This window comes from Notolepis coatsorum (assembly GCF_963971535.1).
Source record: "Notolepis coatsorum genome assembly, chromosome: 9".
NCBI lineage: Eukaryota > Metazoa > Chordata > Actinopteri > Aulopiformes > Paralepididae > Notolepis > Notolepis coatsorum.
Window position 1 is genome coordinate 55935246 of NC_140173.1, and position 20182 is coordinate 55955427.

Below are 20182 nucleotides of genomic sequence, written 5' to 3' on the forward strand. Positions count from 1 at the left end.
CAACACATTTAAGAAACTCACATAACACACCACACAACAGCAGCAACCCAAAAAGAAATGAAAAACAAACAAAAAAAAACTCCACTATGATTAGAGACAGGGGAGAAGGGCTGGGAGATTAAGTGTCATACTGTATTCATATTCAAAGGACTTGGAGAGATTTATCAATAATCTAGCTATCTACAGTAGGTGAACCATCCCAAAAGATCAAGGTAATGAGTCCTACCAATGTCTAAATAATGGGTTCCACGGCACAATTTGGGGCAGAAGTAGTTGGTTATAACCCCCGACAGGGGTGGGCGCAAAATGGAATGCCCACCAATTAACTTAGAAGTAGGAGGTTCTTCCTTCTCTGGCTGCATTTATAAGTATGATCTCAGACCAGTGTGTATCAACTTGTAACCGTCTTAAGTGATTATTTGTAGTGCCTATATGTATACATCTACTGATAACCATTTTCTTTTGTAAGCTCACTGAATGAGGGTAACCTCAGTGTCTCACAAGTTTAAATAAAGGGTTGAAATTAAATTTAAATGAAAATGATCATTTAGAAAAAACTGATCAGATTGTAATCTGCCACCTGATATTGTTTTTCTATTTTGTGCAAAAAAGCAGGGATTTTCTGGTACCTTCTAGGTTGCTTTCGGTGCTGCTCTCCTAGCACGCTTACTGCAATACTTGTGAGCCACGGGGAAAGAAACCAGCAGTGAAGGGTTCATATATCTCACCCAGTGGCTCTGGGCAATGGTATATTACAGGGCTCCATATCAGACTATGGCGGCGAGGGCCATTCTAAAATCATCTCACAAGCTGCCCACATACTGGATTCAATTACCACCATCAACATAAATTAATAAGAGAATAGCCACAGTCCTAAAGGGATATCTTGAAAAAAAAAATTCATTGGCTTATAGTGCATATCATACTTCTCCTTCAGTTCCTCCAAAAATGGCTCGTTAGCATTTCCCACTTAAAACACAGCATTCCTAATATAAACCTTGTGTCTGGGGGATTAAAACGTCCAACTAAATGTACAAATGTCCTTTAAACTTCATGTTTCACTGAGCAGGGCGGGTATATTGAGTGGCGTTCATAAGAGCAAACATAGCAAATGAAGTCGCCAGCAGCCAAGTAAACTATAAGAGGAGGAAGGATCATCATCACGTCAGAATACCAGTGTTCTATGCTCCGCTTGGTGCCAGACTTTGTGCCAGTTCTACTGAAGCCTATATTAAAAAAAAAAAAAGCCATCTGAGGAAATATTCATCAACAAATATATCAAGCGTTCAGTTAATAATGCAACAAATTGCAGATAATTCTGACATCTGAGGTAATAACCTTTTTAAATGGTCCTAAACGAAGAGATGGCTGATCCCATTCAACGCATGTCGGCCGAACTGAAAGTTTCCACACTTGACACCAATATGCGTTCACACACTACACAGTAATGCGATGACCGTTCCTTCTTTTATAGTTGATTAACAATCAGCTGATAGAAATCATCCAAACAATGACAAACATACCAGAGTGCAAATGTAACGGTAAAGTGCAATAGCAATATATAATGTACAGGTGATTAAACTGGATATAAAATATAGAAATTGGTACTACAGAGTGTAGTGCTAATAATATGCATGTACAGAGTTGTAGTTTTAACATGTACAGTGATACAGGTATAACATTATACTATGGTAGTAGTCATACTGGCCAGTAGCGTAACTAGGTAGGTAAGGGATATGTAGATATAGTATCTACAGATATGTAAAAAGGATTATTATGCAGGTATGTACAGACAGATGTAGATAGATATATACAGTAAGAATATATATATACGGTATACAGAATTATGCTGTATGCCATATGCAGAGTTATATGGGTTATATGCAGGTGTAAGTAGGTATGTAGGAGGATTATATGCAGGTATATTCAGACAGATAAGGATATATATTACGGGTGTAAAGGTACACATATCCGTACCGAACCGAACTGTTTCAGTTCGGCTGTGTAGTGTACCGAACGAATACAATGGTATGTTAACCACTAACGACCGCCCACCGGGGGCTATTTTTTTCACAATTTAATATAATTATTATAAATGTTTATTTTATTTACAAGTCGATTATTAATTTCAATATAGAATATTCGTTGACAGCCCTACAAGTACAATTAGTTACTGCACACTACATCACCCGAGTGGAACATGGAAAGCCAAACTTTCCCCCACTGTACCGAAAACCCATACCGAACCGTGACTTCAAAACCGAGGTACAGTACGTACCGTACCGTGGTTTCTGTGTACCGTTACACCCCTAATATATATATATGGCGGTAAATATAAAATGTATAGCCCTATCCACCCAGGTGGCAGTATCGAGCAACCTTTGAAACATTATATCTTGGCCTGTGCATCGATCAAAAGTCTCCGGTCTGACTTTTCTTTGTCTGGCAACTTGGCAAGTGGGGTTGTCCCGATCAGATTGACAAGCGTGAAATGCTCCCGATGCATGATGTGTGGCAGATTATGTTGGCGACACGATCGACACCAATACTGGGACTCACAATCAGATAATTGGAATATTCTTTTTGGGGTACATCCTAGTGAAGGTAAGGGCTATATGATATCAATCCTGCTGTGATCCGACCAGGACTTCACCTTGATCACAACATGTGTTTAACGTTACTCCACAACGTATGCCGTTGGTGACGATCGAAGCATCAAAAAACAAAATAGTAGTGTGTACAGGCTGAGAATCTGCAACGTTTTAGTGAAATGCACGTATTGCTGCATAGCGTCGTTTTCTGGGATTACTCTAAAACTATACTCATATTAATCACGGTATAAAACAGGAATGTATGGATGAAAAAATTTATTCTTTAACACATATTGAACGATAGTCGATGTCAAATGGGCCATAGTATTGTATCCATAGCTATAATATAGAATAGTTATAGCCCTGCAAACACTGCCACTTATTCCCATCTCTTAGAGCTTGGCGTGGTAAGTACAAACGATGCTCAACTGCGTGGCGTCCATTGAGTTAAGAGGCTAGCATAACATATTAAACTGATATTGACCATACTAGGTGTCATTTCCTTCTGTCAATGCAGGTTTTAGTGCTGTTGGGAGGCAGTATAAATGGTGTTTGCAGACCTTAGACCTTACACTGGAGTAACACTGAACACGCATGACATAGCTGAGGTAAGTATTCAAGGCGTATACTGTCAAGTCAAGTCAAGTCAAGTCAAGAGTTTTAATTGTCACGGCATACAAGTATACAATGAAATGCGGGGGGTCTTGCCCGCAGCGATTGTGCATAATACAATAAGAATAATATAATAAGAATCCAATAGAATGACATTGTGCAATAATACAAGTAATCAAAGTAGGGCATATCGGTATATGTACATGGGTTTTTACAGAGCATGGTAGGACATGCTAGGTCCTGTGGTAGTGCAATACACTGTTAGCTACGGATGAGGCACTGGGTCCTTATGTACACTGCTATACAATGCTATATTATACAATCTCAAGTTATACTATACTATTCTTAAAGTGACCTTTCCTTTTGTAAAGTGACCATAAGTGTGAGCGTGTACAGCATGAGTGTGTGTGTGTGCTCATGTTAAAGTGGCTGCTAGTGTGTGAGCGTGTACAGTGTGTGTGTTGTGTGTGTGCTTGTGTGAGGAGAGTTCAGTGTTCAAGGCTCTGATGGCCTGGGGGAAGAAGCTGAGCCAAAGTCTCTCTGTCCTAGTTGCTGGTGTTCGCAGGCGTTTGCCTGACCGCAGCAGCTTGAACAGGCTGTTGTTGGGGTGGTGAGGGTCTTTCATTATTCTGCAGGCTCTGGATTTGCACCTCTTGTTATATAGGACCTGCAGGGGTGGTAGTGCAATACCCGTGGTACGCTCGGCTGAGCGTACCACTCTCTGTAGGGCCTTCTTGTCCTGTGCCGTGCTGTTTCCATACCAGGCAGTGATGTTTCCAGTCAAGATGCTCTCTACAGCTCCGGAGTAGAAGGACTGGAGTATCTTCCCAGATACTCTGAACTTCCTTAACCGTCTCAGGTGGTAGAGGCGCTGCTTCGCCTTTTTTACGACTGAGTCTATGTGTGTTGTCCATGTCAGATCCTCTGAGATGTGGACCCCCAGGTACTTGAAGCTGCTCACCCTGTCCACGGTAGCCCCGTTTATCCTCAGTGGTGTGTGTGACAGCTGAGCAGAGTTAATCATTGCCATTCTTGACTTTGATTAAGTTCCCTTGTGATGGCTTGATCCAGTTTTATTCGTTGGCTTTATGTGAATGAAATGAAATACGTTTTTATGACCTCCCATAAAGAAACTAATCTTGCAACGCATAAAACATGAAGACGACATTACTTAAAAAGCAAAGACAATATTATGGATGGGTTGTCATGAGCGTTACACTCTCCTGTGGTCATTGTAATGATTATCTTCCAAATAGCATGCCATGCCTGTTCATTAGCCACAGAAGGAGAAAAATAAAATATCATGGTCATGACTGTAAGTGTAAACAATCACTTTCCTAAGTTTCTTAAACTGTGGGTTGTATCAAATGAAAATGATGAACACTAGTATATTTGAATAAGTCAAGACAAGACTAAAATGACTTAATTTGGGTCCAAGTCTGACCTACAGTAGCTCTACTTGGGTGTTATGGGTGCTTATGGTTATGAGCATGGCACCTTATTGCCGTTCCTCTGTCCAATTTCTGTTAATGATTATGTGAAATGAAGGAAATGGCCCATTGAGGTCCATCAATGTTTGACACACGCACGTTTAATAGCAGTACTTCCTTCTCTATTCTTTGAAAACTATACTAGGCTATAAACAATTACCTCTTAAATCAGAGTGCCGTCCAACCATCTAATCTGAGAACAGCGTATAGAGAAGGAACTCGGGTAAATGTTTCCAGTTAAAGATCGAGCAAACTCCCACCAGAGAAACACTCACTGTCAAGGCTATGGCTAAGCCTAGTGACTATAGGTGGTGTAAATCAATGCATGAGAGCTAAAGACCTGGGCGACGAGGACGTCACTGCTCAAACAGAGACTCTCGGATGATTAATAATTGATAAGGTCTCATGGAAGAAGGAACGCATCTCATCTCTCTCTCTCCATGAGCCGACGGAAACGTCATAGCAAACGCATTGCAAAAACAACCAGGGTAAAAATCCATTTGAAAGGGTATGCCTAGAGAAGGAGAAATTTGTCAAATAAATTATTATTGGATGGTGTGCAGGGTGGGGGATGTGTAGTCGGGACTCTTGACAATATGTATTACTAGGGCCGTCTCATCACCATTTCAAAGCTTCAGTAGTAATTATGGAATAATTCAAGCTTCATTCTTTCTGCATAATGAAAAAAGTTTCAATGCGGTGGGTAAATGTTAGAGCTGTGAGTCTTCACTGGCCTCACGATTCGATTATGATTCAGTTGTCCACGATTCGATTCTACGATGCATCTCAATAATATATTACATCCTCAATTTTATAATCTATATTACTGCACATGGCTACTTTTTCATCAATTAATACAAGCAGTCAGATACATTTACTTTTATTTAGAAAGTTCTTAAATCAGAATGTCAAAATAAATTTCTTTACTCGTGTTGCATGATAGATACTAGAAAGGTATCTCGATACCCAGCTGTTAAAAACAGTTCAATACTCTTTTTATTAGTATCAGTGTCAATACTTTTAGAATAGCCATAGCCTGATGCTGTATTTTCTATGAGTTGAGTGGATGCATGACCAGAGCACTAGCTTTAATACAATAATAATAATAATAATATATTTGATTTGTAGGGAGCTTTATAGTTGTGGAGCAAATCCCAAAGCGCTAAAGTTAACGCGTTATTAATGCACAATTCTGTTAACGCCACTATTTTAACACAAGATTAGCGATAAAAAAAATTACGTTTTGCTTTTTTTACTAGACTTCACTCGGGTGTATTATTGATACTCTCATTGATACTATGTTTGTTTCTGACTCAAAGTGCGTGTGTGAGAGAAAGCGAGAGAGAGAGAGATGAGGAAGGGGCAAGAGAAAGAGAGAGCTGGGAGAGTGAGTGTGCATGAGAGAGAGAGGGGGGGCGGTTGTGCGAGTCCTCAGCCCTTGTGTGGGTGAATGTAACAAGTTCCTAACGTTTTCTTTCATCCATTATTTCATGCACACTTTATTCATTGTTTTAAATTATTATTTTCTTTTAAGTTATTTTGTGCATCACTCGGTTTTGAATTGAATGCAAATTTGCAATGCATGAGGGTCATCCCTTTGTGTTTAATGGCTGCATAAAGCAAGCATTTGTTGACTCATGTTGATAAAGAGTTTTAAAACTTGAAAAATATCTGTTTAAGGTAGATTTAGAATAGATACAAAATATGAGATTAATTTGCGATTAATCACAAGTTAACTATGGACAATCATGCGATCGGAATAAATATTTTAATCGATTGACAGCCTTAACTCATTGGCCGCTAAAAGCAGGGTGCGCGTTCATTTGTTCTGTCGTCATCTTATTCCTGTCATCATGCCTTCAACGTTTTATTAATCATCTAAATGTGGCAATATTATTTTTAAAGTCAAAAACAAAGTTAAAGTTAAAGTTAAATGATCTTGTGGAATTTAAAACGGCACAATTAATGTATAAAGCAAAAGGTCATGTACTTCCAGGAAACATTCAAGAACTGTTCTTTGATAGGGAGGGGGGTTATAATCTGAGGGAAGAACTCAATTTAAAAGTTCTTAATGTACGCACTACCATGAGAAGTAGGGATGCACCGAATATTCGGCCACCGAAAATTATCGGACGAAAATGTTTAAAAAGGTACTTTCGTCCGAAAGGGTTTTAGCACCGAAAAAATATCACTAAATGTCAAAGAACAGGGACGTTCGTAACCTACCTAACGTGTTGTTGTGATGACGTAATCAAAACACGGCTTCAGTCGTGAGCTCTTCAGTCCTGCGTTCTGCAGCCTGTGATAACTCCTCTTGGGACTCGGGAGTCGCGCTGTTTCTATGTAAACTCTGCGAAAAACGCGTCCAATAAATTCGTCTTTAACATGCTTTATATCCTCGCCATTACTATATGCCCGTCGTGGTTAAAAACCTTTTTAACTAACGTTAGCGTTAAGCTAGCTAACAACGCTTCCGTTTCCTCTTTCACTCGTCTCTCTTAACACTTTCAGTGCCAACGACGAGAAATCTCGTTAGTTCATGCCAACCGTTGAGTGCCAACGTCGAGAAATCTCGTCGTTTAATAGTTTCTTTTTTTTATTAGCGATTTCCATTCATATTTCATCAATCTAGCCTCCCATTACCACTGTTATCTTTTTGGAGATCATCTGATCTGACGTAAGGAATCTATTTTACCAGTCTTGGGATAATCAGAGCTTTTTTCACCTATATATCAATGTGGGCCCTATGTGTGTGTGTGCATGTGTGTGTGTGTGCTGATCAGGAAATAGCGTGCATAACACATACTATCGATAATCTAGCGTTTATTTGAAAACCATTCATAAATAGGCCGAAAAATTACAACGTTTTTTGTGTATTCCAGTATATTCCACTAAAAGCCGATTATCACAGAATCTTCTGAAATTTTCTGGAACTTTCATAAAACGAGCGTTTTTCAAAATGGTATAAAACTGAAATTAACCGATTAAAAAACAATCCGTTTCGACAATGTTGACTGCAAACAAGTCATTGGCAAGCGACGGTCGCATTAGACACACAGCCATAATTTTAAGACATAGTTTATGCGTTCACAAATATGAGAGCTCCATCATTGAAGTGGGTGGTGGCATGCAACAGGGTTCTGGGGCACCGGACCCGTGGCACTCAAAGTGTTAATGGAAAGATTAGTTTTCCGCTTGAAATTAAAGTGCAGTATTTGAAATACAATGAAAGGAATATGGCTGGATTTCTTATCAAAAGGAAAAGTTCACCGTTATTTAAAATAAATAAATAAATAAACAAACTAATTAGAAGGCCATCAATATATAATGCAGTGTAAATCAAACTAACACACACTGTACTGTTTCAAAACAACACTGCTCTGTTCATTCTATTTTTAAAATATGTACATTGTCTGTCTACATTTATTTAGACTAACATTATTTAAATATTGAGTGCAACACAGTAATTGTGAAACTGTGGTGGATTAACGTAATTCGGTGAGTTGGAACGGTCTATGGGTTGGGGGGTCCGCACGGATCATTTAGTGTGTGGTACCTTTGGACCTTCTCGACTATAACGTTACCGGAGTTGAATCGAGTTGATAACATGCAGTGGAAAAGTGACAATAGTCCCGGCGGTTGGAGTTAGTAAACACAGTTGTATGTTAGCCTTCTTGGATGTTGAATAAACGCCTATAATTGTCTTTCAACACCCCACCTCTCAAGACTCCCATTTTCTCCTCTGCTAGCTAGTAGCTACGGTAACATTTCATTGGCTGTATTAGAGCTGGCAGGCTACCATAGTTAAACGTGCGCTTTGTTGTACAAACCGTGCTAACGTTATGGCAAGATGTGTGTAGGCCTATGTAATAGGGGTGTAACGGTACACAAAATCCACGGTTCGGTACGTACCTCGGTTTTGAAGTCACGGTTCGGTATTTTTTCAGTACGGGGGGGGGGGTACAAAAAAGATTTGCTTTTCATTTATCTATTTATTTAACTGTATTAAACAATATAAAACGAATTGGCCATAATTGACTGAGCAAACTAATGCTTACTGCTGTAACCTACTAATAACACTTAAGTAAATCTGAAGATTATTATATAGCAGATGCCTTGGAGGATAAGTCGTGGACAACTGTAGCGTGTGCTTGTTTATACATAACCCCTTTCATGACTGTGATGCTTGAATACAGGGGCAGGGCTTGCATCACAGTCATGAAAGGGGAGCCCTAGTTTATACAGAGCTGGTGGTATGACTTGCTGGCTGAAATACGGACGAGAGATAACTAGGTAGCGGGGCTATATTACTTTTAACATGTGCTTAAACCCAGTGTTCTCGACAACGGAGTATGATCGCAGATCTGCTGCTATAAAAACACATAATGGCGTTTGTTATTGCTTTGGCCCGGTGTGAATTAATAGCGAGATGCTGCTTGAATGCAACGGATTGCAACGGGGAGCTGGGTTTGCACTAGGATATGTTTCTTCCGTGTACCAGACCAGTGATATTCACATTCGGGTGATGCCGTTTCAAATGAGTGATAAAGTTTGCAATAAAGTTGAACAATGACATGGCTCTGGCTTGTCAGTTAGTATTGACTCGCCATACTAAGGCTAATATGCTATGCTGAATTACAGCTATCGTTCAGTGTAGCTGCGCGCTGCGTGGAATGAACAAACAACATCCGGTTAGTTGTGCACGTTATATTAGGGCTGGGGGGATTTAAGTTCCGCAAAAAAAGGTTCCATACCGTTGCAATCGCTCGGTGCACAGCGCGTACTGTACCGGAGGACCACATTGAGGCGGTACAGTACGTATCCGCGTACCGTTACACCCCTACTATGTAATGTTAATGGCTATCTTTTTAAAGTCGTAATGAAGATTGATTTATATTGCGCTTGCCATTTCCACAAACTGACCAGCAACCAGTGCATCACCTCCTCCCGCCTCCGTGCCAAATGAAGATTTTTTTTTGCGCATGCCCTGAACCGAACAATACACACGCCCCGAACCGTGGAGGTCGTGCCGAACGGTGTACGGTTCTAATGCGTACCGTTCCACCCCTAATAGGGAAGTATTTTTCTATTTGTATATAGTATGGTGCTGTGTTCACCTTTATAATAATCCCACTTTTCTGTTTCCCCCTTCTCAGTGATAGAAATCGGTGGTTTTTCAATGTATGTGATGTATATATTGGGGGAGATGACCACATCTAAACGGTGTCAGGTCAGAGAGGTCGAAATGTGTTTGCCTTAGAAGACGGTGATAGAAGAAGTGGTTCAGAGCGAGCAGGGTGTTAGTGTGAGTACCACACTGAGCATGGCAGAATGTTTTGAATTCCCCAGTACATCAACAAAGATAACGGCGGGGCAGGAGACACAGGAGCAGAGCGATGGAGGTTTTGACAGTAATGAAACGTTTTGATGTGTGTAAAGGTTAAACGCGGTTGTCATGACAGCGCGTCGCATGACAACCAGAAGACGGGCGGGCCGCCGTTGCTATGACGAAGATCCTATAAAGCGGACAGTGGTTCCGGGTGTAAGACAGACCAAGAGCGACTAAGGGCAGACTACAATCTGACTAGGACTGAGATCACAGAAGAGACTCTCTCCTCTCACCCTCGCCGGTGGGGGGGGGGGGGGGGGGAATGACACATCATCATTAGCTTCGGCTAACACGAGGATGGTTCAGGCTAACTACCAGGCCTGACCACGATCGGACTGAATAGCAGAAGGACGATAGACTGAACACGCCGAAAGATCTTTAGAATAGATCTTACAAGGACAATACGAATTGGTTCCCATCTGATTATGAGGTCTGTTTATCAAATAAACAACGCTTCTCCTTGTAAGGTATTACGCTGTGTCAAAGTGTCGAATTCTTACGAAGGTGGAGAATTATTATGGTGGCGGATCGCACTAACGGGGAGAGATAAGGATTGTACAGCCAGTATATGAGACGTCGGGATCATTAAAAGTACACAACGCAGAGGGAGTGATGGAGAGGTGATAACACAAGAAGACGTGATACTGGCCGATTGATCAGAATCTAACATCAGGTACCGCCCGCCCCTTCCTGTAGAGTCTGCCGAGGGCCCGATGATGACTACAGCTGAGGGCAATTAATCATTAAGGGGCGGGTGGATCAAATCAAATCAAATCAAATTTATTTATAGGGCCCGACAACACACGTTAATGTCCCCATGGGCCGTACAGGTCTTCTTTAAACAAGTCAAGAAGAAAACATAACAATAAGTCAAGAACAGAACAAGAACACCATAAGGTCCAAACATTTTTAGATGAATGCAAATAAATGAAAGAATGCAAGCACTCCCAGACATACCCCACGCGAAGGTAAGGAAAAACTCACTAAAACCTAACAATAGGGAAAAAAGCTCCACAGGCAGTGTGGAGGAGAGAAACCTTAGAAGGGCCATTCAAGGGGGGATCTCCCTTCTTAGATGTTGGTGATAGTAGTGTTGCAGACGGACAGTTGGTAAGCATGCACTCATGTGTGTGGTGAAACACAGATGAGTGCATGCAATAGCAACTGTACATTTTGAAAGATTAAAGATAGAGCTAATAGCGATAGCAACTGAACATTTTGAAGGATTAAAGATAGAGTTGATAGCGGATCTATTTGAGGCACAGGGGCGGCGCAAAGAGGGTCACGTCCTCCCCGTCTTAGTCACGGGACATTCAACACTCCGGTCGTTGCTCAGGGACAGCCGGAGACAGGGAGATAGGGGGTGGCGCAGAGAGGGTCGCGAACTCCCCGACATCATCGCGGGACATCCGGCACTCCGGTCACCACTACGAGACCTCCGGAGACAGGGGGGCACGGAGATCCTGCACCCACTCTCTGCCTTTTGCCACTGTTGTTGGATTATGTGTGAACTGTTGGTTCGGCCTTATGCCACTGTTATGGGACTGTGTGAACTGTGGGTTCACACTTATGTTTAGTAGCCTTATTTGGTTGTGCTGGTTGGGTTACCAGTTGTCTTTCCACGTGAGTTTTGATTGTGTCCTGTGACACTTGAGTTATTTGTCCTTGATTAGTTCCCCCCTCGTTTTCCCCATTAAGTGGAGTTATTGTTGTAGTGTTACCCCTTGCCTTGTTTGTCTTATTGTATATTCCTGTTTTGTTCTCCCTTACCCTATGCCTTTTGTGTGCGTTTACGGGTTCCATTCCCCTTTTATTTGATCACGTTTATGTGACCTTTATGTTTATTTAATAAATACTATTTACTAAAACCTTTGATTCTTTCCTCCTGCCGGGACTTGTGCTTGGGGTTCACAACAACCCTGTCAGATGTACATGTAATGCTATACATGTGTGATATATCTATACTATAAGTAACATGTGACAGACGGTATGTAAAGAATCAGGCACTTCCATTCCGCTTGCGTACTTGGAACGGGCAACACGGGAGCAAGAAAATTCATCTTTAAGATGTTGTGTGTTTGGGGCTGCAAACGGAAGGTTTTCATAGGGAAACAGTAAATCATGGGTTTCCTATACAGAAATAGAACCAGCTTTCCTTTGATTAGTAGAAAGAGAGTTGTCGAAGCAGTTTTCTCATCAGTCCTGGACTATGGTGATGTAATTTATAGGCATGCTGGAGCCTCAACCCTCAAATCCTTGGACTCTGTATATCACTCTGCCCTCAGCTTCATCACTAATGATAGATACAACACTCATCACTGTGTCCTTTATGAGAAGGTTGGTTGGTCCTCGCTGAAGGAGGCGTAACAAAAACTGGTATTTGTAAATTTTTAAGGCCCTTATTGGTAAGATATCTCCTTATTAGGGATGGGACCGAATATTCGATCCCATATCTACATTCGATTTTCATATCAGAAAATCTTATTTTTTTTAAGCAAACCATTCTTATTTCATTCCTTTTTTTGTATTTTATTTTTTTTATTATTTTTTAAACAAACACATATACAAACATGACAACACACGATAAGATATACAAGCATTAGTTGACAGTGCACATCCAATTAAATCACATTTTAGTTAATTGTCTTATATAGGATATACCCTTAATACCTGTTATCTAAAAACCTACACATATGCTCTAGCTCGTACCCCCCCATCTTATTTCATTCCTTTTTATATTTAGAGGCAGCCTAATTTTCATAGCCTAATTGATCTAAAAGATGCACATGCTACTGTTTCTGTTTGTTTATTAAAACCGGTTAATAGAAGTGCCTATTTATGTGCAATACCCTTTGATTTTAATTATCCATTCTATTAAAAAGAATAACTGAATTTAACTGAAACTGAAAATTTTAACTGAATTCAAACTGAAATTCGAATATTCGATATTATGAAAAACGAATATTCGAATAGCACTTTTGCTAGAAAGTCCCATCCCTACTCCTTATACTACATTACTGGAATGGAATTTTGGTACATATGGAACCCGTTCCAGTGACTGGCTAGTCGAGTTCGTTCTGAACAGGGGTAAATCTGCATTTCGTGCAAACAGTCCTTAAAGCTTGAGATACTCCCCTCTGTCGCAGAGTTTGATTGTTATCCTTACTCGTCTTATTGTTATGATTTTATATGCCTTTTTTTTGCTTATTTCTGTATGTACACTTGACATGACTGTAAATGAGGGAAAGCTCAGTTGCCTTTGAGTTTATATAAAGGTTTGAAATTAAATGAAATATTGCAGGGACAGGCAATATACACAGTCAGAGGAGTGGAACAGACTGACGAGACATTAATGAGTCATTGTATCAGTTTGGGAAATGCATTTGTGGTGTGGGCCTGTTTGAAACCTCTCACTTTCCTGATGGAAACCAAAAAATTCCGTTTCCCTTTGAAAATGTCCCAGAAGTGCCCGATTGTTTACATAAATGCGACAGTACTCAAAACAGCATTTGTAAACTGGATACAAGAACCTTGTAGCAAAAGATACATTTAGAAGAAAATCCACTTGTTTAATTGAATCCATTTTGAGTGATATTGCCGACAACAAGTGTGTAAGAAAGGTCTTGGTAGCAGACTACAAAACATGCAAATTCACACCCACGACATGGGTGGATTTGGAAATATTTTGGATTAAAGCCCACAGCAGCAAAAGCTTGACTGGAGGAGAGCTCAGAGGACCAGTCCAGACTGGCAAAGGTTTGCACAGTATGTGATCAATGCGCTACATTAATCCATCAGTCAATGAACAGAAATAGAAAAGTGACTGAAGAAGATATTACTGTCCGTTGGCAACGTCTACAACAAAGCTTGTTTTACGGGCAGAAAAGCACTGGCAGGGCACTGGGGAGCGCGGGGATGAAGCGCTTGCAAAAAAAAACTATGCGTGTGAGTTTTGTAACTATGGCAACAATGTAGCCATCACCAACCACTAACGTTGATTAACGTTATCAATTTGTTATTTTACAGTCTAGAATCTCGATTCGCCCCTGTCTTTAATTGTATATTTGTTATTTTTATTGCCCGGCATCGCAATTCGGCACTTGGTTTTTATTAGCCATTTGTTATTTGACTGTATTGGTGTTTTGTCGCGATGACCACCAACCGGAGGATGCTTGCCCTCATACTTTGTTTCGATGAGTTTGGTGATGTTCCTGCCGTCACCGTGCAATCTGACAAACGGAGCGAGGAGCATGTAGGTGTGTGACATGATTAGTTGGATATGATTGGTTGTCTGAAAAGGAGCGACAGTGACGAGACCAGCAAAAAAGACACTGGCTCTCAGGGGAAAAAAACGATATGGCCATAAGCCCCAACGTCAACCCTTTCTGCGCCAAACCCGAGAAAAGTCGGGTTTTGCCGCCAGCGGTTGAGCGCCATACCCCAGAATTCTCGGGTTTTGATCCTTTTCCTTTGATCCCCGTTGACACTCAGCCGGAGCTCCCTAGGTCTCCCTGGCACATCTGCCTACGGAATTGCAATGACGATCGAATCTCGCCAGGTGGCAGTATCGCCTACCTTTTGAACTGGGGATATCACTCGTCTTCCAGTACTGATTTACCTATTTAGGAGTGGATCACAACATAGCAATCTGTGGAAGATTTGGTGCCTCAGAGCTATTATTTCCCGTATGGTAGCCATGCCCAATATACATGAGGTAAGATCTATCTTAGGTAACCTGCTGGTATTTTTTTTAATGTAAAACATGCTTCTGTACTGGTCAGTGTCGTATTTTACCAGACGTAAAACATGCTCTTTGTAACGATCGCAGTTTCTAGTTAAAATGACCCCCCCCCCCCTTGATGATTTTGTGAAGACACATATGTATATGGTATATATACCTTTTATTTGGAAGTATTTGGGGTTTTAGGCGATCAACCAGAACGATGGGCATATAACGCATCATATCTTGCAATCTATGAAAAAAGACGATTATTCTGGAAAGGGATGTTTAGCGTGTAATAGCGCACAAATACACAGTATGTAGAAATTAACTGGTTAGTCAGTGATGGACTATGAACAATGCCTGTCAAATGAGCCATACTATTGTCTCCATAGCTATAATACAGAACACACGATGGCTCCGCAAAACATCGCTAAAATGGTCAATAACGCTGGCTCCATTGAGTAAAGATGGGAAAAGAGCGTGGCGCTCAATGAGTTAAAGACCAAAGTAAGCTCTCTAAAGATATTGATCATTGTGTAAAATGACCGGTAACACCGGTGTCGCCATGAGTTTATTAGTCATGGGAAATTCCACATCACCACTGCAACCCTACCACGCATGTAGTCTGTTTTTACACACCTATGAACCATGATTTGACCTATGAACCCACACCTGACACACATTCAGATTTCACCATAGAAACAACATTACAGGAACCTGACTGACCACCTTCAACATCTTGGAGCACAAACGTACTTAACCTTGCTGTGGAAAGGAGGCTATAGAATGTAAAAAAAATAATTATAAATAATCAGCAGAATCAAACAATGAATGAATGTAGACTACATGACATGCTGTATAGTCATGTAGATTCCAGTAAGGTGACCCATTTGTAAAATGACTTATTTGATATTTCTCAGGCCAACACTAGAGAATTAATGAATTTCCCATCTCTCAAAATTCCATGATATTCCAAAGAATTTGACGATCAGTGGGAACGCTGACACAGACATACAGGTGTGATCAGCTGCTGGACTGTGGCTGTACTGAAGCCCAGACAATAAAACAACTCCTACCTTCAGCTCCAGTCTGTTCTACCGCTGCTCCTATTCTTCTGCTGCTGTCTGGATCACACCATGATATCATTCCCTACTCCTCAGCATGAATGCATGTGTAATGATCCAAGCATACCGTATGCCCAAAACTGTACAGAATTTAACAAAGGGTGAATAATTCATACATTGTTGTAGCTGCTAGAAGGTGACCGACGATGCAGACATTGGATTCATGAGACATGATGAGTAATGGTGCATGTGATGAAAAGTGACAGGATTTCTCTCCCAGAAGGTTGACCTTTTTTTTGGAAAAGAATATCACAGCGGCTGGGTGGCGCAGCGGACATTGCGCTCGTCACCAACACACGAGACACCGGTATCGAATCCGGCTGTCGGCATTGACTCCGGCTTGGGCCGGCCGTCATACTAACTCAATTGGCAGAGTTAGCAGGTGGGAAGTCGATGGGTGGTAATCTGGACGTAAACAGCAACTCCTACAGGTCGGTTGGGGCGCCGCGCCTGCACAGCAGAGACAGGAAAATGGCGGGGGCAGTGTGAGCCTCCTACACGTTACTCCTCGCCAAATGAGAGTCCGCGCTGGCAGGTGAAAAGATGCGACTGGCTGCCTACACATGTATCGGAGGGGACATGCTACAACCGGCCAGTGGGGGGCACATGCGAGACAGGAGAGGGGAGAATTGGCATGGCTAAATTGGGATGAGAGAAAAATAGAAAAAGGAGAAAAAGTGGATAAAAAAAAGAATATCAAGCAACTTAAAACTGGACAAAATAAAGCCACGCTAAGACATGTAAAACACTTGACATGGACGATTCTTCTCTTTAGACTTAACCTCTTAAGCCCGAACGGTCCGGTGGTGGACCGCAAATGACATCATACCATAAATCCATCTCTACAGACTGTATGAATTAATGTTAAGTTTTTTTTTAAGACCATAACCCTGCCAAAACAGCAGTCAAAGTGTATATTTTCAGCAATACGTTTGTTTACCAATAAGTTAAAATGTTATTAGTGAAATATGAGATTTGAAAATCTAGTCAGAAATAGGCCAATATAGACGCTAGGAAATGCGCGTCGCCATTTTGTCATATGAGAGGAGACCCAGGGCTTTCGATGGGCTTTGGAATTTCGAAAAACGACACTACCCAGCTCAAGCCAGCTCCTGTCAATCATCCGACTTGTGGATTGACTTTTTTTATTTATCATATTTTTTTAGATGATCTCCCACAAACCTGAATGTTATTGGCATAAATTAGAAAGCAGTTAGTTTCTCTACCTTTCTGTGAACGCCTAGCAAAAAACGGTGTTGCAATCTGATGAAGAATGGTGGAGAAATGTCCATTATAAACAAGTAACTGTATTTACAGTAGATTTAATTCACGTTTTTTTCTGCACGCCTGGTGATACTAAATCCAGATTGAACTCTGCCATTGGAAATGGGAGATCTGGCCCGATCCATAGATGTGCGACTTGACAATAATAAGGTAATTTATAGGCCTCATATTCTATAATCATATTTCAAATTGGATGTGTCCGGATGGCAGAATTCAGTGCTGTATCTACAAAACCTTCTGTTTAATCATCTTCCCTTTATTCATTTGCTTAGATTCTTTGTACACGTGATCTCAAGAAGGTGCTGAATGAGCTCAGTGGCATTTATTCATGTCTGGTAAATCTTAGCATGGTGTTATTCACTGTCAAAGATGCAAAAAGAAAGAAAGAAAAAGAAAAGTGATATTCTCCTTTGGTTAATTACAATTTACTCAAGCCTAGTAACAGACAATATTTCTGACACCGAGATCCATAGATGTCCCTAGATACCAAGAACATGCAAATGGACCTTGTAGAAGTGGAGCAATCATCCATTTACTTATGTATTTTTAGGCTGATTTTCAGAAAATAGGGCTAGGGCTCAAGAGGTTAAGATACGATATGTATTATAAATTTTTTTTGTTTATATCTCAAGTGGACAGCAGTGATTCACAACAACCCACTGAGTACGGAGAAGTATCATGACCTTCGGATTCAAAAAGGAGTTTCTGGAGTTTAGAAAGTGAAAGCAAAACTCACCCATTTCCTGCCTGGTGCTGCAGACACCCACCCCGTACTGGCGTGTTCTTTCGGCCACCGTTTTCAGGAAGTCTGCGTTGTTCTCAGCAAAGCCCAGGTAGTTGTAAGAGCCGACGTTGATGACGTCCTCGATCGTCTTCCCAGTTAGCCTGTCAGAGGGAGAGAGAGAGAGAGAAGGCAGATGAATTTCTTAGCTTTCCTTATACCTCTAAATTCTGTACGAGAACCTTTGTTTGTGCAAATAAACATCCTTCTGATATGAAACAATGACTACTACATTTTTGTCCAGATAAGAGAGAGCGTTTCAGCCTGTCAGTCCGTGGAAGGACAGAATTCCACCGAACAAGGGCCTCAACAATACTAAATAAACACAACGCTGATACTTCACGGAAGGCTGATAATCAACGAAAGGCTGAAAACATTGAAATCCAATAGTTAACTGTGATTAATCACATATTTTGTATCTGTTCCAATTTTTCAAGTGTTTAATACTCTTATCAACATGGGAGTTGACTGACATGCTTCCTTTATGCAAATGTTTATTAACCTCTTACCACGCAACAACCCGAATTCGCTGTCATGCCCATGCACACACGTCGCAGCACTTTTTTCGCCGATCATGTAATATACTAGGGCTGGGCGATATGGCCAAAAACGTTATCGCGATAAAATTAAATAATTTTCATATCACTCGATATCGATAATTATCGTCGATATACATGAAATAATTATTTCTGTCAAGTTTAATTAACTTCTTATGCCCGGCACCGGCGGGCTATTAATAGATACTCACTTTTTTTGCTGCGGTAGAACAAAGACGTCACTACGAGACGAGTTGGAGAGCCGTCGCGTGTCGAGCCAACCCTTTGAGAAACGTTGTGGTCCCGGCTTGAATTCTCCATGAATGTGTCCATATAAATCAATTTAGTTAGATCCAACTGTACTGTCTGAATGAATGTTTCTTGTGATTATGGGTGATTTCCGACCGCCAAAACAACTGAATGTCTCGTCTCGAGTTGATGTCGTCATCAGTCCGCGCACCTTCTTCTAACGCAGTAACCGCCCCGGGCCCAGTGCATAGATTATTATATTCCACCAGGGGGCAACCTACCGCCACTGGATATGCATTATAAGAATGGAACTGTGTAGATTTCATTCACGGACGGTTCTTGCTGCATCCAAACTTAGTGGATATGTAGTTGCATCAGTTCCAGGCGCAGCACGAACGTCAATGGTTCTTGTTCGTGGCTGTCGGCTAACACCACCACTCCTTTCCGACTGAATGTGTTTGTATTCAGTGTACTCTAATGAGTGATAAACTTTTAGGTGATAGAACATGTTTGTTGTGTTCCGCGTTTTTGTTAGCACCGGTCGTCGACACAGTTTGCAGCGAACGCTGCTCTGATTTTTGTCCGACTTTAAAAAGCCAAAATGTGTCCATACTGCCGACGTCGAAACACCCTTCTTAATAACAATTTCCTCTACATTTGAGGCGCTAAGGCTTGCGGTAGGCGTAGGGTTGTCATCTCCTTCGCTGTCGCCATCTCCTTCACTGGAATTTTCATGCATTTTCCTAACTAAAGTTGCTAAACTAATCTCCTCGGAAATCGAAACCAAAACAGTAGCACATCTGGAGCTGTGGTGCGTAAGCGCGTCATCACGTAACGTAGCTCTATTCCTGATTGGTTGTTATTGCGTGTGCTGATATCCAAGCTTGGAAAATCGATATATCGAAACTTTGCGACCACGTTTCATGTTTATTTCGAGGAAATAATTTATCGCGATAATTATCGTTATCGTTTTATCGCCCAGCCCTATAATATACCATTGGATACTTGAATTTGCAGCCGTTCGAACGCCACCTCACTACCAATTCAGTGCCTCTGTTCTCGAGTTACATGACGTTATGTCAGGCGAGTGTCTTTTTACATGCCGCGCGTCAAATGACCGCATCGTGCTGTATACGCTCAAATCAAATCAAATCAAATTTATTTATAGGGCCCGACAACACACGTTAATGTCCCCATGGGCCGTACAGGTCTTCTTTAAACAAGTCAAGAAGAAAACATAACAATAAGTCAAGAACAGAACAAGAACACCATAAGGTCCAAACATTTTTAGATGAATGCAAATAAATGAAAGAATGCAAGCACTCCCAGACATACCCCACGCGAAGGTAAGGAAAAACTCACTAAAACCTAACAATAGGGAAAAAAGCTCCACAGGCAGTGTG

At 41.1% G+C, this 20182-nt stretch overlaps 1 protein-coding gene across 1 annotated transcript in view; it reads right to left on the reverse strand.

The window, feature by feature from the left end:
- sptlc3 (serine palmitoyltransferase, long chain base subunit 3) overlaps nt 1-20182 on the reverse strand; it is a 154603-nt gene that overhangs the window by 80711 nt on the left and 53710 nt on the right. Inside the window, exon 4 of the mRNA XM_084321704.1 lies at nt 17950-18098. Coding sequence (XP_084177830.1) covers nt 17950-18098 — 149 coding nt within the window. The remainder of the gene's footprint in view (nt 1-17949; nt 18099-20182) is intronic.